General features: G+C 45.5%; 1 protein-coding gene across 8 annotated transcripts in view; it reads left to right on the forward strand.

Moving 5' to 3' along the window:
• Window positions 1-22,034, forward strand: part of PHC2 (polyhomeotic homolog 2) — a 112,050-nt gene that overhangs the window by 38,867 nt on the left and 51,149 nt on the right. For 4 of the 8 annotated variants that reach the window (XM_055254905.2, XM_063627953.1, XM_055254904.1 and 1 more), the window contains exon 2: window positions 21,347-21,574. In XM_055254905.2, the coding sequence (XP_055110880.1) occupies window positions 21,401-21,574 (174 nt within the window). In that variant the 5' untranslated portion in view covers window positions 21,347-21,400. Of the gene's footprint in view, window positions 1-21,344; window positions 21,575-22,034 lie in introns of those variants that run through there. The other 4 variants (XM_063627954.1, XM_063627955.1, XM_055254903.2 and 1 more) reach the window with 1 other exon arrangement.

Genomic DNA, 22,034 nt, shown 5'->3' on the forward strand with positions numbered 1-22,034 from the left:
CGTCACACCTTCTGAGGTTGGCTTAAGGTTTTTTAATTCTAAAGCATTATAGATACCATATTGCCCCAAATTTCCACAACTGTTCTAATTTCAAATATTTTGTCCCATGAGGCCATATGTTAAATGACATGTCCTACATAAGTCCAGTGATAAGTAGGCCATAGTGTTTTTGTATGATTTAGCCTAATACTAGGAAGTCTTGTTTCAATCTGGACATTTATTCTAGTGTTTCAGATATTTTGAAGGAGAGGGGAGAGGTGTGATTGCAATTATCTCTGGAGATTTAGGGGCCCCATAGTATTCATTTCACACTTTTCAACTAAGATCATCGAAATTTGTCTTTTACCCCAATGTCTGCTCTTTGGAATCGCCGGGGTAATTTGTCCCCAAATTTTCTTATGAAAAGTTCTGAACATACCAAAAAGTTGAAATAAGTATACAGTGAATGTCACATGAATCCTATCCAGATTCTACAATTAACATTTTACCATACTTGCCTTATCACATATCTGTCCAACTGTCCATCCCCCATCCATCATCAGTTCGTCTTTTCTTAATGCATTTCACAATAAATTGCAGGCATCAGGATACTTCAGTCCTAAACACTTCAGTATGTATATCATTAACTAGAGTTCAATATTTATTTTTTTATCTTAAGGTAAAATGTATATACGACAAAATGCACAAACTTGAAGAACACTATTCCATAAATTTTGACAGAGGCATACATTGATGTAGTACAAATCCCTATCAACATCACCCCAGAAATTCCCTCTTCCCCCCTTCCCAGCCATTCCCCACCCCATACCCCACAGAGGCAACCACTGCTCTGATTTTTTTCTATCACAGACTAACTTTATTCTGAGAACTCCATATAAATAGAACCATGTAGTATGTACCCTTGTATAAGGCTTCTTTTATTCAGCATAGTATTTTTTAAACTCATCCATGTTGTTGCACATATTAATATTTTGTTTCTCTTTATTGATGAATAGCATTCCATTGTGTGGATATACCACAGGTTTGGGGGCTATTATGAATGAAGCTGCTATGAACATATTTGTACAAGACTTTTTATGAACATATGTTTTCATTTTGCTTGAGTGAATTCCTAAGGATGGAATTTTTGGGTTATAGGGTAGACAAATGTTTAGTTTTATAAGAAATTGGCAGACTGATTTCCAAAGTGGCTGTGCTATTCCTGGGAAGTGCTTTAAAAACGCTGTTTCGGCTGGGCGTGATGGCTCATGCCTATAACCCCAACACTTTGGGAGGCCAAGGCAGAAGGATCACTTGAACCCAGTAGTTTGAGACCAGCCTGGGCAGGAAAGCAAGATGCCATCTCTACAAAATAAAAAATAAAAAATTAGCCAGTTGCAGTGGTGTGTGCCTGTACTTCGGAGGCTGAGGCAGGAGAATCACTCGAGTCTAGGAGTTCCAGGCTGCAGTGAGCCATAATTGTACCACAGTTGTACCACTGTACTCCAGCCTGGGTGACAGAATAAGACCTTGTCTCAAAAGAATAATAACAAAATAAAAACATTGCCTCTCTGCTCCCCCTACCAAAAAATTCTTAGTTAATTACTTGATCAGGAGTGGGGCCCAGGCACTGGTGTTTCCGACATGCACTGCTGTGGTTCTGATTTGCAGCTGGAGGAGAGAGTCACTGAAGGTTTAACATTTAACTCGAGTTTAAAGACCTTTTGGTGCCTATGATAAGTGCAAAAAGTTGATTTTTTTTTCTTTGAAAACTGGCTTTCTGTTGCTGTTCCCCTTTTTCCTTTACTTTTTTTTTCTTTTGCTGCTGTAGAGACTTGATGGTGTTCTTGGATTATTTGGACATCAGAGTTCACTTGAGTCAAAAGATCTGCTTTTTAATCCCAGTTTTGCCACTTTGTAACTGTATAAGTTTGAGCAAGTTACTCATCAGTGTCCTTCTCTGTAAAATATGGTTTCTATTATGTATTCCAAGGCTGTGAGGATAAAAGTGCCTGACTCAAAAATTTTCTGAAATTTATTATAGGACAGGAGTGGAAATAGAGTTATCCATTGCCCTCCCCAACCCCCAGGATACGTGAGATTCCTTAACTCTGCCTTTCTGAACAAAGGCAGATTGACAGTTCTTTTCTTTGGTTCTGTAATATGGCTCTGGATGTGAGGCTGTGAATGTCAGAGGTTGGAGAGCTGTCACCACTTCCTGTAAGGATTGGAGTATAATTACCTCTTGTCTTACAAGTATGTAAAACTCCAAATCAGTAGGATAGGGATTTTGAATTGGTTTTCCATTCCTGATGGTGATGTGGGCTGATCCATCTCTTCATTGTCCCCATGTAACCCACAACACATCTTTGCAAGACTGCTGGGTAGAGTTGGTATTAAGAGAACAGTGAAGAGCTGTACAGCAGCTGAGGTCATCATTTATTCTTGCCTTCATTGGCTCTGGATTACCAAGCATCAAATCAATAACAACAATGACAGCAAAATCAACCTACCATCCGAAGCCTAGCCTGCTCACTCTGAGACTGGCTTGGAGACTATCTTCTGAGTCCGCTTCATATGGTTCTGGTCCACATAGACTGCACTTGTCCCTGAGCACAGAAAGTTGGTGTGTGTGGCTCCTGACAAGATTTACATCAAATGCTCAGTACTTGTTGGAAGAAAAAAACAAAACAAAAAAAAACCTCTTGAAAAGGTCTTATAAGTGATGTGGCTTCTCTCATTGTTTTGTTCAACCATTTAAATGAGGATTTTCCACTCGGCACCAGGAAGAATGCACTTGAGGCCAGCATGGGTACAGATGAGGCTTCTAAATCAGGGTAGAAGTGCCAGGCTTAGCTCCTTTCTAAACAGGAGGGCTGAGGATTCTCCTTCACATCCTCCCAGACAACTACTGAGCATGCAGCATGCATTCTTTGCCTTCCTAGGAAGGTAGAGTTTTCAGAGTATTCGAGGTTGCTCTGGGCGCCAGTTATCAGTGATAACTAACAAAGATCCAGGGAAAATGATGGCTGCTAATGAGCTTCTTTTCAAGTTTATGGCCTCCCTGAGTGTCTGTCTGTGGAACTCTCATGCCTTTGTAAGGGGGGTACAGGATAGAGGGGACAAGGGAAGAGATCAGATGGCCTGCTCTCTGAAGCATGTGCCTGGCTTCAATAGTCCCCTTTTGGGTTGGTTTATTCTGTAATGTGTCCCCTGAGAAGACAGACTAAGCAGCCTGGGTTACCCTGCAATTTCTCCAAACTATTTGCATGAAATACTGCAGGCAAAAAGCCCAGCCCCTGATTGGCTGTTGCTAGGTAACAACATAATCATCAGGAAATTAGGCTGTCCTTTTTTTTTTTCCCAACACGGAGTATGTGTGTGATTGCAGTGTTGTGCAGGAAGAGAGAGGGAGTGGAACAAAGACAGATAAATGGGATGATCTTGAAGGCGGGGACACCACAGCCACAAACCTGCATCCCACGGTAGGACAATCTGCTTTGGGTTGGGCTCTTGACTCAGTCAAACCAATATTGGTACATTTTCCTTTTTATAACAATGGCAAAGCTAGGAGGGCCCTGCAGACAGCAGGAACAGGAGCGATAATAGAAGCAACTTTGAGATTTGAAGTGCTTTTTAGAAGCAAGAGGTAGTATTTAATATGTGGGAATGACTCTAGTGAAGTGAATAAATGAGTGTGTCTGGAGAATGTATATAGGCAGATAAGAATCCATTAGTATGGCTGTAGAGCACCTGCAAGGAACAGAACGTGAGAACGCGCATGTGAATGAGGCATGACGGAAAAAACAAGCTTGCTCTAAGATAGGAAAGGGAGCCCACAACTGAAGTTTCGAACTGTGTCTGTTATGACTCCGCCAGTGTTTAGCGTGTGGTCCTTGCATTAGGACCTCATAGACAGGTGGATGAAGAGGCAGCAGTCTAAAGAGAGCGTTTGTGTATGTGCATGTGCGTGTGTGTGTGTGTGCAAGCATGTGTGCACACAGCTGAAGCACCAAGTTCATTTTCAAGATTGCGTCCTGAATAACAGTGTGCAGAGCCCTGGCAAGTACACAGCCACACCTGGACGCTTCCACTGGGTAATGAATATCCATGAAGACCCTTAGCACTTTCCTTTCCCTCTGTGCTAGCCCCAGGTGGCTTTCTCACCTCTAACCTCCCTTATCTAGCCTTCCTTTTGAGCTCCCTAGCAATGACCCTGCCCTTACACTAGAGCCTTAGTTGCAGTACGGCATACTTCATTGGCTTGCTACAACCCCAGCCAAGCTAATTGCCTTTTGCCATTCATTGTCTGCCGGATTAACGACTCCTCGTGTGTCTGGTTGCCCATCGCCTCCTCTCACTCCTCGTGTGTCTGGTTGCCCATCGCCTCCTCTGAGATTCCTCTGTGTACTCTCTCTGGCTTGTCTTTCCCTTCTTCCATCTCCTCAGCTCAGCCTCTCTGAGCTCCACATCTGAATTTTTGGAAGGTATTTAATTTAAATGATAAAATAGAAGCACTGCCTTTTTTTTCCTGATCAAAGGGAATAGTATTAGGCATGATGCAGAGGGGACCATTTTGTAGGAGTGGTAAAAAATATGCAAATGTATCAGAAACAAGACAGAGTATGTGCCAATAACCAAGACTCAGAAGAAAAGATCTTCCCAAGCATTCAGTCCCCTACAGTGATTTGCTCTCTCCAGTGGGTGAGCCTAACAAGGCTCAAAGCTCTTGCCTGAAAGAAAAAAGCCCTCACCAAGGTACAGCAGCTCAAATCCCCTTTCTGAGTACATGTACTAAATGGAATGAACTTGATGCTCTGCGAAGCCTTTAGGACTTGAAGTGCAGATCATCTTCCTCTTCTCCAGTGGTGACTGTCATTACCTTTTAGTTCTCAAACATTAAAATAGAGCGCAATCTCTGTTCCACTTCCACTTCCCCGCCATTCTCCAAGACAGTGACTCTCAAAGTGTGGTCGCGGGACCAGCAGCCTCAGAAGTCTGGGGATGGGTGGGGCCCAGCAATCTGTTTTAACAAACCCTCCAGGTGATTTTATTGTGTGCTCAAGTCTGAGAACCACTGTGGACCTGAGAATTTGCATTTTTAATAAGACCTCACTCTTTGAAAATCTCTGCTCTAAGAATAGAAAAGAGGGGCCAATGTGTGATGAGAAGGATCTCATTCCACCTAGAAAGCCCCCTCCCCATTTCCGAAGTCCCAGTCGAACCTGTCTTTAAAGATCCACCAAACGAAACTTCAGCTGATGCAAGTGAAAGTTATCCCTTGACAGCTTCCTGCATTTCAGGGGTGCACAAACCAAGGGCCAAATCCAGGTCACAACTTGTTTATGTAAGGCCCTCAAGCTAAGAATAGTATTTACATTTTTTTAATGGTTGGAGGGGGTGAGGAACCGAAGAAGAATGTGCAGCAGAGACCATATGTGGTGTACAAGGCCTAACCTAGATACTCTGTCCCTTTACAGAGAAAAAAAAAAAAAAATGCTGACTCCTGTTATATTTATGTGCTTTTCTTATTTTTCCTCTTCAACTGTTAACTTGTTAAAAACAGGGTCAATATCTGAGTCATGTTTGTATTGCATTCAAACATATAGTAATTGTTCAATAAATATGGGAAGGGGCGGACGGTGGTGGTTGGGCAGCTGACAAGTGTTGTGGGAATCCAAAAGAGATGGACTTTTATACTTGACCACTTTGTGGCCGTCCTATCCATAAAATAAGAACAGTGTTTTTCTCCACCTTAAGTAGATGATGAACATCCAGAAGCTCATACTAATGGAATTTACTCTAGTAACTAGAATGGTGAAAAGCAGTTGGATAAGATTAGTATTGAAAACGTCCGTAAATGGATAAGTTAAAAATAAGCAAAAAGCTTAAAATTTCAGGTGGATTTCTGATGTCCAGTAAAAAGTTTTCACGGAATTATGTACTACCATGGTTAAAAGAGCCCCTAGTGATGCTGCTGCACGAATTCCACCTGCCCCATGGTTGCCCAGCCTCTGCTTGAACCCCTCCACCAACTAGGAACTCGCTTCCTCACAGCCAGCCCCACTCTACTTTTTAAACAGCTCCAGTGATTAGGAAGCACTTTTTTTCTATTCAGTTGAAATCTATCTTCTTATAATTTCCACCCTGTAGTCCTAGTTCTGCATACTTTAATTTCAAAATTAGCTACCTACGTTTTATACATACAATAAAGGAAGTAGGGTAGAGTTATGCTTGACTGGAAAGAATGGGAGGTTGATGGGGACCTATCCATTTAGATAATTTTCCCTGCAAATAGGGAACAGGTTAGAAATACAAGAAGCTAAAAGCCAAGATGTATGCTAACAGAGGAAAGGCAAACTTATGAGTATAAAATGGAACAGAACATTCCAAATTTGGCAGGAAGCAAAAGGCCGGTGGTCACAGTAGATCACAGGCTGACCACAGATGTGCATGCTGTTTCTGCTAGAAAGGAATGTTAATAGCAATTAAAGGCTATTATTTGGGGCAAATGAGGGTAAGGAGGCCCCAGAGCTAGGCCCAGGGGACTCTGGAATTGCTGCCAGGACAAGTTGCCAGGGCAGAAGCAAGCAGCAGGAAATGTCCTGGGAAGAGCTGGGCCCTCTGCGTGGCGGCTGGGCCAAAGCAGTGAGGCCTTCAAAAGGGAACTGTCCCAAGAAGATGGAGGAAGGGAGTGGAGAAAGGGAGCTGGAAGTGCAAGTTATACTCCTGTTTAGATGGAGGAAAGGAGTGGAGAAAGGGAGCTGGAAGTGCAAGTTATACTCCTGTTTATAATGTAATGTAGGCTTAAGATTAATCCAGACACCCTGAGAACTGATGAAGCATCGCATGAACAGCATCCCCAAGAAGAATGTGTGTTGAACGTTCACTGCTCTGGGTTTCTAAAATGCTTTTACTGCACAGAGCTTGGAGTTGCGTGGGGGATTGAATCTAGTAATAGCAATCACCAACCAGCTTCTAGTCTCTCTTGCACCCCCCACACCCTGCCAAACACCCACCATATGCACAGCCCATGGCTTACATCTGTCCTGGGTGTCACTTCTTCCAACTTCATCTGCAGGTGAGGGGTTTTTTTTCTTTTTTTTTTTTTTTTTTAACAAGAACATTTCTTGGACTTGAGAATGGGGCTTTTGGGAGCCTGGTGGAAAGTTTATGTCCAAGCCAGGACTAAGAGTGTAGTCAAAAATTGTAAGGGATTAAAAGCCCACATGTTCGAGCATCTTCCCTTCTCCACATTCAAGGCACTCCCACGTTACAACCTGGACATGAGCTCCAGATTCAGACGATTCTGATTTATGCCACTTCATAGTTTTATGATCTTAGAAGTTACTTTACCTCTCAGAACCTGTTGCCTCATGTAATCACTGCTCTAAAGCAATGCCAGAAGGATTAATCAGGCAGAGGAGAGTTGATCATGACAGAATGATGCCCATTCTGTGGGCACATGCTGCTGGGTGTTTTCTTTCTACGTATTTTTTAGGTGCTTGCATTTTCTTATTTACTTTTTCTAGTAACTCTTCATAATTGTTGTCACTGGGCTGGGTGCGGTGGTTCACGCCTGTAATCTTTGGGAGGCCGAGGTGGGCAGATCACCTGAGGTCAGGAGTTCGAGACCAGCCTGACCAACATGGTGAAACCCTGTCTCTACTAAAAATACAAAAAATTAGCTGGGCGTGGTGGCTCATGCCTGTAATCTCACCTACTCGGGAGGCTGAGGCAGGAGAATCGCTTGAACCCAGGAGGTGGAGGTTGCGGTGAGCCGAGATCATGCCATTGCACTCCAGCCTGGGCAACAAGAGCAAAACTCTGTCTCAAAAAAATAAATAAATAAATAAAAAATAAAAATAAAAATTGCTGTCATTAGCACTGTTTCCCAGATGAGGAAACCAAGGCCTCTGGAGGTTAAGTAACCTGTCTCAGGTCTTCTAGCTGGGGCAGAGACAGGAATCAAGACAGCTTTCTCCAACTATGAAGCTCCTCCTCTTTCTTATAAATTATGCTGCCTCTCTGAGCCTGTGCCCAGCATGTGGTGGGCATTCAGGAAAGGTGGGCATCCTCTATCCCCGCTCTCCTGTGGGACAGTTGTTTTTGTTTTGTATTACTTTTCAATTAAATGATTGCAAATGATTTTGCAAACATTGCTAACAGGACCAGCCTTATGTGTAGATAATATATGTTGAAATACTTATGAACAGGAAAGGCCTACAAATGTTAGACATGCCCCAGTTATTACTCAGAGTGTGATTTCAGGGATACCAGGCAGGGCCTGAGAGAGTTCTAGTTGACACGTTTGCCTTAGACTGATGCTGCTGTGGGAGATGACTCTTGTGAGACAGGCTAGTAAACAGAAGGCTGTGGCAGCCAAGTGAACTTCATAAGAACTGACTGGCCCAGAGAGGCCTGGACCAGAATAAGCACAAGTAATTCTGCCTCTTGTGCATGGACTTTGAAACCTGTGTTTCCGACCCTACACCTGCCATTTGCTAGCTCTGGGGCTCCGATAAGTTACAGGGCCTCTATGAACCTCAGTTGTCTTGTGAGAAAAATGAGGAAGCAATCTCTGTACCAGAGGGTGGTTGTGAGGAATAAGTGAGATCGTGTCCCTGAGTAAGCAATAAATGGCAAGAATTACTATCATTTCCCAGTGGCTGGCCTGAGAGCACTGGCCTCCTAATGGATAAAAGACCATCTACATACCTAATTAAGGCCCTTGTGAAGGGAGACACCCCATCTATCCCTGGCAGTCTCTCTTTAGAATATGTCAAAGTGCTTAAAGCCCCATTCCTTTAGTCTCCTCATAGGGGATGTAAAGGGAAACTCCAAGGGAGGTAGGCTGTATCCTTGGAAGAAGCTCTGCGGGGAGCATGCTCAGATCTTCACAGGAAAACAGGGCACCCAGTGCAGTCACTGCTTCTCTAGGGCACTCTCAATGCTAGTGTTCATGAAAGTCAGCAAAATCCTTGACCCCAGTGTTACAAAGAGTTAAGTGGTACCTGTAGGGCCACTGGTAGGCCCAAGATACAGCCCAATTTCAGGGGTGGAGGAAGAGAAAAAGAAGGCCAGTAAAAAATTTCTAGATAAGTTTTTAGACCCTTGAACTTTATTCTGAAAGCCTGATAATTAGCCACTTCCCATGATCCCTGTGTTGCCCTAGTCATACTCGTCAGGACATAGCAGCGGCAGAACGGCCAGCATACTACGGTTTAACCATCAGGCCAGTTCAAGGCTGAGCAGGAGCAGCAGAAAATGGCCAGCTCTAGAAATAGTAGCTGTGTGTATGTGTATGTGCACATGCACATGTGTGCTGCGTGTGCTGTGTGCGCTTTGTGTATGTGCTGTGTGTGTGCTTTGTATGTGTGCAGGGTGTGTGTGTGCACACTGTATGTGATGTGTGTGCACACTGTGTGCTGTGCTTTGTGTATGTGCTATGTGCACTTTGTGTGTGCACTGTGTGTGTGCACTGTGTGCTGTGTGCGTGCTGTGTGCACCGTGTTTGCCTGTTGTATGTGTGTATGTGCTTTTTTTTTTTTTTTTTTTTTTTTTTTTTGAGACGGAGTCTCACTCTGTCGCCCAGGCTGGAGTGCAGTGGCGCAATCTCGGCTCACTGCAAGGACCGCCTCCCGGGTTCACACCATTCTCCTGCCTCAGCCTCTCCGAGTAGCTGGGACTACAGGCGCCCACCACCACGCCCGGCTAATTTTTTGTATTTTTTAGTAGAGGCGGGGTTTCACCGTGGTCTCGATCTGCTGACCTCGTGATCCGCCCGCCTCGGCCTCCCAAAGTGCTGGGATTACAAGCGTGAGCCACCACGCCCGGCTGCTATGTGCTTTTTATATGTACACTTTGAGTGTCTCTGCTGTGTGTGTGTGCTCTGTGGGGAAATTTAGTATGGAGGGATATTGTTTTTAAGATGAGGTCTCACTATGTTGCCCTGGCTGGTCAAGCAGTCTTCCCATCTCAGTTTGGGTAGCAGGGATTACAGGTGTGCATCACCACACCCAGCTTGAAGAGATTTTTGTAGGGATCTTTTTTTTTTTTTGAGACACAGTCTCACTCTGTCACCCAGGCTGGAATACAATGGCATGGTCTCGGCTCACTGCAACCTCCGCCTCCCGGGTTCAAAGGATTCTACTGCCTCAGCCTCACGAGTACCTAGGATGATTATAGGCGCCCACTACCACGGCCGGCTAATTTTTGTATTTTCAGTAGAGACGGGGTTTCACTATGTTGGCCAGGCTGGTCTTGAACTCCTGACCTCGTGATCCACCCACCTTGGCCTCCCAAAGTGCTGGGATTACAAGCTTGAGCCACTGCACCCAGCCAGGGGTGTTTTTTTTATAGTAGTCTTTTCTGTGGCCTTGGCTACTGAGATTTCTATGTATAAATCCCCAAAATGCATACCATTACAGAGGCTAAACAAGGAAGAGCTGACTGAGATTATAACATAAAAAAATTTACTCTGGGCCGGGCACAGTGGCTCACGCCTGTAATCCCAGCACTTTGGGAGGCTGAGGCAGGCGGATCACCTGAGGCCAGGAGTTCAAAACCAGCCTGGCCAACATAGTGAAACCCCGTCTCTACTAAAAATACAAAAATTAGCCGGGTGTGATGGTGCAGGCCTGTAATCCCAGCTACTTAGGAGGCTGAGGCAGGAGAATCACATGTACCTGGGAGACAGAAGTTGCAGTGAGCCAAGATCATGCCACTGCATTCCAGCCTGGGTGAGAGAGCAAGACTCCATCTCAAAAAAAAAAAAAAAAAAAAAATTTTTACTGTTACTAGACCCAAGAAAGTATTAGACCTGAAAACACTGTGCTGACGATAACTGGCTTGGATAGTGATCTTATTACAGGTCTCTGTTGCCCACAGGGCCTGAGACCAGTAGGTCTCAAAATCTAACCCAAGACCAGCTGGTCTCAAAATCTAACTTTGAGCTTATTGAAGGAAATGATAGTATCTTTTTTCTCTGAGGGAAAAAAGTCAACTTCTATCCTACCTTAATGTACTCTCTTTGTAATCCATGCTTAAGCTGTGCTGGATGTTTTAAATGCATTGTTTTACCTATTATTTAAAACCAATGAAGTCTGCACTCTTGTCCATTTTACAGAAGAGGCAAATGAGGCGCAGAGAGGTTACGTAACATGGCCAGGGTTGCATTCCTGTATGTGAACCCTGCCCTGGCAATGTTTGCTCATTTTTATGGAGTAGAACATCTCTCCTCTTTTCTAAACTCTCTCGTGATACTTTGCCTTTGTGTGATTTTTGTTTCCGAAATGCTTTCTCCTATTTATGTTGTTTCATTTTCCAGAAGCTCTGGGAGGTCGGGGTAAAGTATTACGATCTCCACATAATGCTGCTGCCTAGCTCCCACCTAGTCAATGTGTGGCTGGGTCTAGTCCCGGCCTTTCGGCCAGGACCTTCTACATCTGCTTTTTGCAGTGACCACAGTCCCACACCCATCACTTCAACACCACTCATCTTTCATTTCCCCTCTCACTCCATTCCCAAATCAAAAGTTACATGTCCTGGGCCCTATTCAGAGTAGCCATCTGGACCCACAAATTTGAGTAAAGATGCTAATGGCTACTAATAGTTTCAAAGGTCCCTTCTCAGATAACATGGTATTTCCACAGTGTGCTTCGGTATCTTAACCTCGGGTTCCTCATCAGGAGGTGAAGAGCTTCCCAAAGAGCTTCAAGCTGTATTCATTCCTCATTTAACAAAATCTTACTGTTGCTGGCTCGGCACCATGTTAGGCATTAGGAATCTAAAAATAATGGAATCACTGCCTAGTGAATAAAATCAGCTGTCCTGCTATGCTATTAAGTTCAGAAGAAGGCACCAAATCCAGGCTGGGCTACAAAAAGGAAGTCCCTAAGAGGAACAGACGTTATAGCTGAACTGCAACGGGTGAATGCGCTCTGGCCAGGGAGATGGGGAGTGAGGGGCCTGGGGAGTGGCCCAGGCAGAGGGAAAGGTCTAAGCAAGGGATGAGACAGCATATGACTCATTCTGGAATCGGCTGTGTGGGGGCACGTGGTGGGCAATGAAGCTGGAGAGAAACAGGAAGATCCCTAAACAGAGTGCTGCCAACATTGCCTTCTTTCCACGTGGAGGTGTTTCGAGGTTTCAGCAGGAAGAAACTGTTTGGTAACTCTTCCCATCTCAAATTCTAGCCCCCTTTTTGCAGGGACTTCATTACGACCATCTTACGGCATTAATGGTGACTGCCCCTTTTAAATCTCATATTCAAATGGATAGTGGGGCCCCTTAGAGCAGTGGCTTTCATGCTTCATAGGCATCAAAATCTCCCAGAAGGCTGTGAGAACACAGGCTGCTGGGCCCTGCTCCCGGAATTTCTGATTCCGTAGGTCTGAAGTGGTACCTAAAAATTTGCATTTTTGGAGAGTTGCCAAGGGACCACATTTTTGAGAAGCCTTGGAGCATGCAAAGCTGTCACATTAACAAGGCTGTTGTTAATGCCTTTGCACCCTTCTTTACCATTAGTTTCAGTTGACCTTTTTAGGCTGGTCAGGTTGAGTATTAGGCAGCGTAATCGTTCCCTAAGGCCGCCTTAACAAATTACCACAAACTGGGTGGCTTAAAACAACACAAATGTATCATGTTACCATTCTGGAGGCTGGAAGTATGAAATCCAGGTGTCAGCAGGGCCATGCTCCCCCTAAGTCCTTCCTCGCCTCTTCCTAGCTTCTGGTGGCTGCAGGTGTTCTTTGGCTGGTGGCAGCATAGCTCCAATCTCTGCCTCCATCTTCACGTGGCTGGCTTCTCCCCTTGCGTGCCTGTTTTCACATGGCGCTCTTTCATAAGGACACTGCTTATATTTGATTAGGGGCCCACAGAAGACACAGAATGTATTTTGCTCTGCCTTACAGCAGTGACTCCACAGCTGCCCAAGTCTAGACAAACTCATCCATCCCCTGTCCCCAAGCACTCAGCATCTGCACGGTGTGGCTGTCACTGTACATCCCTTCCAAAAGACAGCAAATCCTTCTTTTTCCTCCTCATATTCTTCAACCAACCAGCACCAGCATGTTATAGAAATACTTGATATAACCTGCCTTTTATAAATTAGGAAGAAAACAGTAAGGTTTCAGAAAGAGTTTATTCATTTAAATTTATGGTGTTTTGCATCACAATGAAATCATTCTATTTGGATTGCTAGGACTATATGACCAGCTTTCATTCCTCGTCCTTCACTTCTATTTTTGTTGGCCTTCATTTACTTACTTTGGTTTCTAGAGACACTAAAGGTGGCAACATGCAGAGGACAGAGGGAGAGGGAGGGACCTTTTGAGACGGTTTGAGCTGCATCCATTTGGACTGCTCCCAGTGAGTCAGTGGCTTCAGACTGGAACAAATCAGGACACTTATGTTCATGCAGCAGCCGAGAGGTGTAAGGAGGCCTCCCCCAGGTCCCCTAAGTCTAGGGAGTCTGAATCTTCTGTTATTACTGCCTTACGCCTCTGGCGGAGAGGCATCCAGAAAGAGAAGCAGAGCCACAGCAAAGGAATATGTTCACCCATCTCTTCAGACTCTCCGTACCAAGCCGCCTCATGATAATACCAGCAGCCCCGATGGGGCTGACTAGACTTCTCATTTCCTGCCCAGCTCTGATTCCATTAGGAAAAAACCTCACCCTGCCTTACCCCAGGGCTTTAGGCTAGACTTGGAGAGAGGTTTTCAGTATCCTTCCCCTCTGCTTTCCCGGAACCTCTGTCACAGCTGTAATCCACAGCAAATGGATTTCCCTGACACTGGGGACAAAGGCCTAGTGTTTCGTAGACTTGGCGGCTCCTGGGAGGGTAGAACCATCAGCGTTTCTCCAGCTGATGGTCTCAGGCCCTGTGGGCAGCAGAGACCTGTAATAAGATCACTATCCAAGCCAGTTTTAGTCAGCACATCATTCAAAGTGGCCCGTTGCGGTTAGGAGCAGAGAAGTGACTGAAATAGGAATCACAGCCCTTCAGAGCCAGGGCTCATACAAAACCACACAGTGAGTGGGAACCCAGAGAAAAACAGACTTCTGGTTCCTGATGGTAGCCATTAATGAGATGTGGCTGCGATTTATAATGGGAGTCCGCAGGGATGGGTGGCCTTGGGGAAGAAATAGGAACTAGTTAGAAGGAAGAGAAGGAAAGAATAAGAGTAGGAATTAAAAGGAAATTGAAAAGGGGCGGGTAGAATACTGAAAGCCTAGATACTGTGAAAGTTTAAGGATTCAGATTTTCTAATGTGGGTCACCAGAGGGAAGGATGTAAGGAAAGTCCACAGATGCCTCAGTAGCCCTCACTGAGACTGCAAAATGCCTCCGCTACTCCCCAGCAGCCAGGACTTTGAGCGGAAGGAAGGTGGGAAGGGGGAGATATGAAAGCTCTGGTTCAAAAAGGGGAACTGTAGAAAAAAAAGTTTTAAAGCCGTTATATGGGTCCACACTTCCTAATTATGTTTTCTTCCAACTCAAGTTCCCTTCTACTAGGAGACCAATAATAAAGTGACATATGGCAGGACCCTAGCTTCTGGTTTCTCTGCAGGGCAAACTTCACCTCTCTCGTTGATAAGTCACCACCACCATGCGGGCAGGAGGTTTCCTGAGGTGCCTTCCATGGTACTGGATGAGAATCAGGGGAGCCATATCACCCCAAGTCACTTACCTCCCCCACACTGGGTCTCCGTTCTTGCATAGAAAAAACAAGGGAGATGATGGTAATGTTCGATTTCTCATACTGGTCGATGGGTACACAAGCATATTATCCTTTATATATATATTACATAGAATATTTTGTAAGTATAAATGGACATTAATTAACAATTAGGAAATTAAATTCAGAGATCTCAGTTCGTTTTCAACTGAAAATCTAGTATGCTTTGACATGGACTTCACCCAGTGTGGCTGAAATAATGGCTCAAGGGGAAGTTGCAGAGAGGATCATGGGAAGCACTCTGGCTTTGGAGTCAGGCTTGGTTTTGAGTCCCAGTTCTATGATGACCTTACAGAAATTGCTTAGACATATTTCTCATTGACAAAATTGGGATAATCATACCTATACCATAAGGGAGGTCATAGCATCTATGACAGTGCTTGACAAGTAGTAAGTGCTCAATAAATAATCACTATTATTAGTATAGACACCACTGATGGAAGGTACTGAAGGGAAATCACAGGTAGTTGATGTTTTAAACTAGTTGGTGAGAAATTTGTGGATGAGGTAGAGATTAAGCTTTCAGATGAGGAGGAGGATGGAGTATGGTGCATTTCAAGCAATTCAACAAACATCTGTGGAACGAAGCACAAGATATTATGGGAAAATATGACATGATCCCACCCCCAGGCAAATCACTTTCTTGGAAGGCTATGTTGTAAGTGCCAGGAGAGAGGCAGGCACAGAGAGCTCTGGGAGCAGCCATCCGGCTGGATGGCTTAAAGGAAGACACTGGAACCTAATTTGAAGGAAGCAAGAGGAGAAGAGTTGGGGAGGTTGCATTCAGTGCATATTTCACAGGAGAGCCTCAAGTTGTTTTGAAGATCTAAGGAGTTGGTTACATGAAAAATTGAAGGAAGGCATTTCAGGGGAGGGGAATAGCGTGAGTGAAACCACAGCAGTAAAAACCACAGAGGTAGGAAGTAGCAAGGCAGCCAAATTCCAAATGACCTGGGCACCTTGGTCATAATGCTGAGACCAGAGAGAGTGGAAGTGTGGAAAATGAGGCCAGGAAGGCACAATGGGTCAGGTCATGGAGGGTTTCACATCCCACATGGAGCAGCTTGGGGGGTGGGGGTACTGGGTGGGCCCAAGAACAGAGGTAATTCAACACATGATGCAGGGACAAATGGACATTCACATGCCCGAACATGGAATAACATATGACCCAGAGATTTCACTGCTAGGTTATACCCAACAGAATAGAAGCAAGGACTTACATGCCAAGGACTTATATGCCATGTTCATTCCATTGCAACATTATTCACAATAGCCAAAAGGTGGAAACCACCCAAGTGTTCATCAACAGATGAACAAACACAATATGGTGCGTATGTAGGTATACAATGGAATACTATTCAGCTCCCAAAGGGAAAGATATTCTCATACATGCTACAACATGAATGAACTTTGAAAACATTATGCTAAATGAAACAAGCCAGACACAAAAGGACAAATATTGTATGCTGCCACTTAAATGAGCTATCTAGAACAGGCAAATTCATAGAGAATGAAAGTAGATTAAAGGTTAGAGGATAGGCAGGGGACAAGCGGGACTGAGGAGTTATTGCTTAATGGTTACAGAGTTTGTTTTGGGTAATGAGCAAGTTCTGGGAATAGATGGTGGTGATGATTGCACAACAGTGTGAGTGTAGTTAATGGTACTGAATTGCACACTTAAAATCTCGTCATATTCTGACCTTTCCTCCTCTATCCTTTACATGAGTGATTGAGAGAGAGAGCAGTCAAGAGAGTGAGAGAGCACACTTGAAAGACAGCCACAGCTATCAAAAGTGTGAGCTGGAACAGAGGGTGCAAGCTGGGGACAGACAGCAACATGAGCATGTGCTATCCAGGAAGTAAGAGAGGGCGTGTGTGTGAATTGAAGAGACAGACCTGCTGATCAAGCCTGGGATAGCAGGTGCTCAGGGAGGGGGAGACCACCAGTGACAGGAGAGAGAGCTGGAGCATGTGCAGCAAGGATGCGGGCACTTGGGAGAGCCACGGGGAGCCACAGGCAGAAGGAGACTGGTCAAGGGCGAGCAGCCCAGGAGGCAGCAAGAAGGTCAAGAGTGGGGGAGAGAGCTCATTAGAGGGAAACGGAGCTACCAGTCTGGATCAATCACAGCGGGGCAAGAGGGCAAGAGTGGGAGCAAGAGTGAGGGGGAGGATGTGCTCGTATTGGAGAGAGCCAAGGCAGAGTGAGGGAGGGTGAGCACACTGAGGATGGGCCCACCCAAGGAGCAGCTCTGAGAACTCAGTGGTGAAAGGGAGCATGGGCACAGGTGTGAGAGAGGGCAGGGACCAGGGGCAGGGAAGGAGTGGGAAAACCAGGGACTGGGGAATCGAAAGCTACTGACACAGAAAAGACATGGGTGGTTGGGGGTGGTAGCGGGGGGAGGGGCTGGACAGTGGGTGGGGAACAGTGGGTGGGGGGATGGTATGGGGCCGGGGGAACGGTGGGGGGACAGGGGGAGTGGTGGGGGGGGGCGGGGGAGACAGTGGGCAGGGGAGGGATGGTGGGGAGACCAGGGGGATGGGGGGCGGGGGGAGCGGGGGAGGGGTGGTGGGCAGGGAGACAAAGCCTAGAACTGGAGACAGAAGCAAGGAAAGGCATTGCTTGCCCACAGGAGGAGACAGGCGACAAGAGTGTGGGAAGTGCACTGTGCCCACGTGCCCAAGTTGCTGCAGTAAGTCTCTCTCCCCTGCACGGGGAGCAGTGGCTGTCCTGGCCTGTACAGTTTTTCTGTAAAGGAATGCCATGCTCCCTCAAGAATTTTGTCTTATTTCTTAACAAGATTTGAGTGTACACTCTCCACAGTGTCTGCCCTAGCTGCTGCAAAAGGAAAAAAGAAATAGAAATGAGAACCCCCAAACTGAGCAGTACTGGGGAGACAGCAACAGGGCATTAATGATGGCTTTGGCTTTTTGCACTAATCATGCTCTCATTAATGTGAAAAATTATGTTTTCTTCCCCTCTTAAATGGGTATACTCTACAAGCAGAGGACTGAATGTCTGTAATGGGATGACAAATACATATTACTTTTCCATGTAGGAAGGAATGGGTAGAAGGAACAGCCTCTGCACAGCCTCTGTTCTAGCTCATGCTTTTGACAGCTGTGGCTGTCTTTCAAGTGTGATCTCTTACTCTCTTGATTGCTCTCTCAATCACGTAAAGGATAGAGGAGGGAAGGTCAGGATATGACTAGATTTTAAGTGTGCAATTCAGTGTGATTAACTACACTCACAGAAATAGAACTGAGACTTGATCATCCAGGATGTAGATTATTCTACCCTCTTAATTTGCTGCCATATTTTCCCATTTTATTTTTTATAAGTACTTCAGTTGAGATTTTCCAGTGTGGAATGAAAAGCAAGAAATGAAACCCAATTCTGGCCAACATTTGGGAAAAGGGAGGTGAGACTTTGAACTAAGAGAAGATGTTGGGATTCTATGGGGTAGTCTGTGTTTGAATGGAACTATCATTTACTGATTTGTTGCTTGATCCTTATAATTTCAATTGCACCTCATCTTTACAATTAGTTTTTCAGTTTCTGTGAGATCAGGAATTATACCTCCTACCACTTTTTATGCAGCCTAATTTTCCCTCCCTAGAACATAAGATAAAGTGGATTTTGACAGCGTCCGGACATAGGAAGTACTTGTTGACTTTGCTGCTTAATTGATTCCTGCATCATCATTATCATATAAGCACCCTTAGCAAGTCAGTAGCCATAATAAGGCCCAGCACTGAGTGCAGCTCAGGACAAAGGGAATTAATTCATGGACAAGCACCTTGCTCTATGGCAGTAAAAGCAGACATATGAACATAAGGAAAAATCACTGCTTAAAGAGTAAGGTCAAGAGTGCAGGCCGGGCGCGGTGGCTCACGCTTGTAATCCCAGCACTTTGGGAGGCCGAGGTGGGCGGATCACGAGGTCAGGAGATCGAGACCACGGTGAAACCCCGCCTCTACTAAAAAATACAAAAAATTAGTCGGGCGTGGTGGCGGGCGCCTGTAGTCCCAGCTACTCGGAGAGGCTGAGGCAGGAGAACGGTGTGAACCCGGGAGGCGGAGCTTGCAGTGAGCCAAGATTGCGCCACTGCACTCCAGCCTGGGCCTGGGCGACAGAGTGAGACTCCGTCCCAAAAAAAAAAAAAAAAAAAGTGCAGCTTGCAGACTGCTACACTGCCTTGGAAATCATAAGCAACTTGCTGCCTGCCACCTGGGAGTGGCTTGGGTTTCCAGACTCACAACATTCCTGTCTTTTAGCCTTTACCCACACTTTTTTCAGCCCACAGTGAAATTCCCCCAGTCTGAAGAAGGCAGCCTGAGAAATGATAACCCTGAAACTGGGCAGTATTGGGGCGACAGCGGCAGGATAGTAATGATGACTTTGGCTCTTTGCACTAATCACGCTGTCATTAGTATGAAAAATTATATTTTCTTCACCTATTAAATGGGTGTACTCTACAAGCAGATGATTGAATGTGTGTGATGGGGTGACAAACAAATATTATTTTTCCATGTAGGAAGGAATGGGTAGAAGGAACAGCCTCTACACAGAAATGAGGATTTTTAAGAAAAGCATGGAAAAAGAAAAAAAGAGGAACTTAAACTCAGATCTGGGTGTGCCTCTCCCACCACCCGTTCCTTCTTTCCCAGCCCCTCTCCACTGCCAAGCACACAGCCTCAAGGGAAGGTGCAATTTCCAGTTCTGTATTCAGACCATAGGATGGGCCCTGAAGGAATTTCTGGCCCTCCTTACTGACTGGGATAGGAGGTTCCAGAAGGTTCTGCCATTTCCGTCTTAGGAGAGGCCCTATCTATTGGATCTGGGCAGTGTGAACCAGGCCACAAGAGCCAGTGCTTACAGAGCACGCAGGATATGCTTGACACTCTGCTGAGCACCTTACATCATCACTTTTCTTTATGTTCACCACAGCCCACATCCTGTCACATCTAATTGATTAAGAAACAGGTCAGACAGGTGTGACATGCCAGGATTTCCTAGCTAGAAAGTGGCAGAGCCAGGACAAAGCCAAGTCTTTCTGATTCCACAACCTGAGATTTTAACCAGATTGGTCAATATGGTACCCTTCTGAGCGTTCGATACAGAGGGCACTCAGTAAGTACATACCTAATAAAGATGGAGACCTCAAACACACTTGAGCTCTTCTGGCTTTGAAAACTAAACTAAATAAACACCTCAGTTTATTTGATTGCCTTCTGGTTTGCCTCTTTCTCTTATTGTATTCTCTATAGGTTTGTTTTTTTTTTTGGTTTTTTTTTTGAGACAGAGTCTCGCTTTGTCACCAGGCTGGAGTACGGTGGTGTGATCTCGACTCACTGCAACCTCTGCCTCCTGGGTTCAAGTGATTCTTCTGCCTCAGCCTTCCAAGTAGCTGGAACTACAGGCGCATGCCACCATGTCCAACTAATTTTTGTATTATAGTGGAGATGGGGTTTCACCATGTTGGCCAGGATGGTCTCAATCTCTTGACCTTGTGATCCGCCCACCTTAGCCTCCCAAAGTGCTGGGATTACAGGTGTAAGCCACTGCACCCGGCCTTCTCTGTAGATTGTTAGTCCTACTTCTTTCACTAGGTGGCTGTATAAATATGGACAAATAGTAAATTCTGTGATGTTCAGTGTCCCCACCCCAAAGATGAAAAGGCTGATAGGGTGAGAGGTGATCCATGAGATCACTGCTAGAGAGAACGTTATAGGAAGTCTGCCTTCTTTCCTAGTTTTGCCTCCTCTGGCAGAATGAACAGGTCATAGGCTTTAGAATCAACCAGACCTGATCTCAAATCTCACCTAGAGAACCAAGTCTGCCCTGTCCTTCTGAGGGCAAGTGTGTCTTAAGACCTCAGTTCCCAAGTGGTCGGGCATGGCGGCTCATGCCTATAATCCCAGCACTTTGGAAGGTCAAGGCAGGTGGATCGCTCAAAGTCAGGAGTTCAAGACTAGCCTGGCCAGCATGGTGAAACCCTGTCTCTACTAAAAATACAAAAATTAGCTGGGTGTGGTGGTCGCCTGTAATCCCAGCTACTCAGGAAGCTGAGGCACAAGAATCGCTTGAACCCGGGAGATGGAGATTGCAGTAAGCTGAGATTGTGTCACTGCACTCCAGCCTGAGTGGTAAAGCGAAATTCCAGTCTCAAAAAACAGAGACCTCAGTTCCCAAGTGGCCCCACCACAGACTGGAAAGCTGATGTATATACTGCATAGCCGTCACCTGGTATCCACAGAGGACTGGTTCCAGGAACCCCCTTGGATGCCAACATTCATGGAAGCTCAAGTCCCTAATATAAAGTAGCATGATATCTGCATATAACTGACCCACATCCTCCTATATACTTTAAACCATCTCTAGATTACTTATAATACCTCATACAATGTAAATGCTATGCAAATAGTTGTTACACTGTATTGGTTAGGGAATAATGACACGAAAAAAGTGTACATGTTCAGTACAGACACCGTGTTTTTTGAATATTTTCGATCCCGTGGTTGGTTGAATCCATGGATGTGGAACCCACGGATACAAAAGGCTGACTTTGTGAGCATTCTCTAGTAAGCATCTGTCAAACCATTCACTTCTGCCTCTTCCCTCCTAGCATCTGCCTGCCCTTCTGCCATCCGAGCGCCCTGACTGTGCCACACTGCAGGCCATGGAGAATGAGCTGCCAGTCCCGCATACATCTAGCAGTGCCTGTGCCACCAGCAGTACCAGCGGGGCCAGCAGCAGCAGTGGCTGCAACAACAGCAGCAGTGGTGGAAGTGGCCGCCCCACCGGGCCCCAGATTTCTGTGTACAGTGGTATTCCAGACCGGCAGACCGTGCAGGTGAGAGTCTAATCGATCTGGGAATTATACTCCTTAATCGTGTCCAGGCCTAGCAAGGAGGAGGTGCTGGCATGGTCTGGTGGGATAATCTAGATGTGGACTCTAGAACGGGCATATGGGAGTGAGTTCGTAGATACACATTTGTGTATAGTTACAGGGGGTGAAGGATGCAAAATGGCCCAATCAAGGAGTTTAGAGGACATGTGTGAAAGTGTAAAGGGCAGACAAGTAACAATAACAAATAATACATGACAAAGACCTGCTCAGCCACAACCCATGACCATTGCCCGGTGAACCAGTGAAGAACAGATCTCAGTTTTTCAAAGACCAAAAGCCAGAGAGAACCCCCAAATAATCCTTTGTCATTGCAGCTTTTTACCTTCTCCCTTAAAGCAGCAGTTGGCAAATGTCATCCAGAAGGCCTTCCAGGTGGCGGCTCACTGCTCCTGAATGCAGTCAG

Source organism: Symphalangus syndactylus, chromosome 12 (genome assembly GCF_028878055.3).
Source record: "Symphalangus syndactylus isolate Jambi chromosome 12, NHGRI_mSymSyn1-v2.1_pri, whole genome shotgun sequence".
NCBI classification, from domain to species: Eukaryota; Metazoa; Chordata; class Mammalia; order Primates; family Hylobatidae; genus Symphalangus; species Symphalangus syndactylus.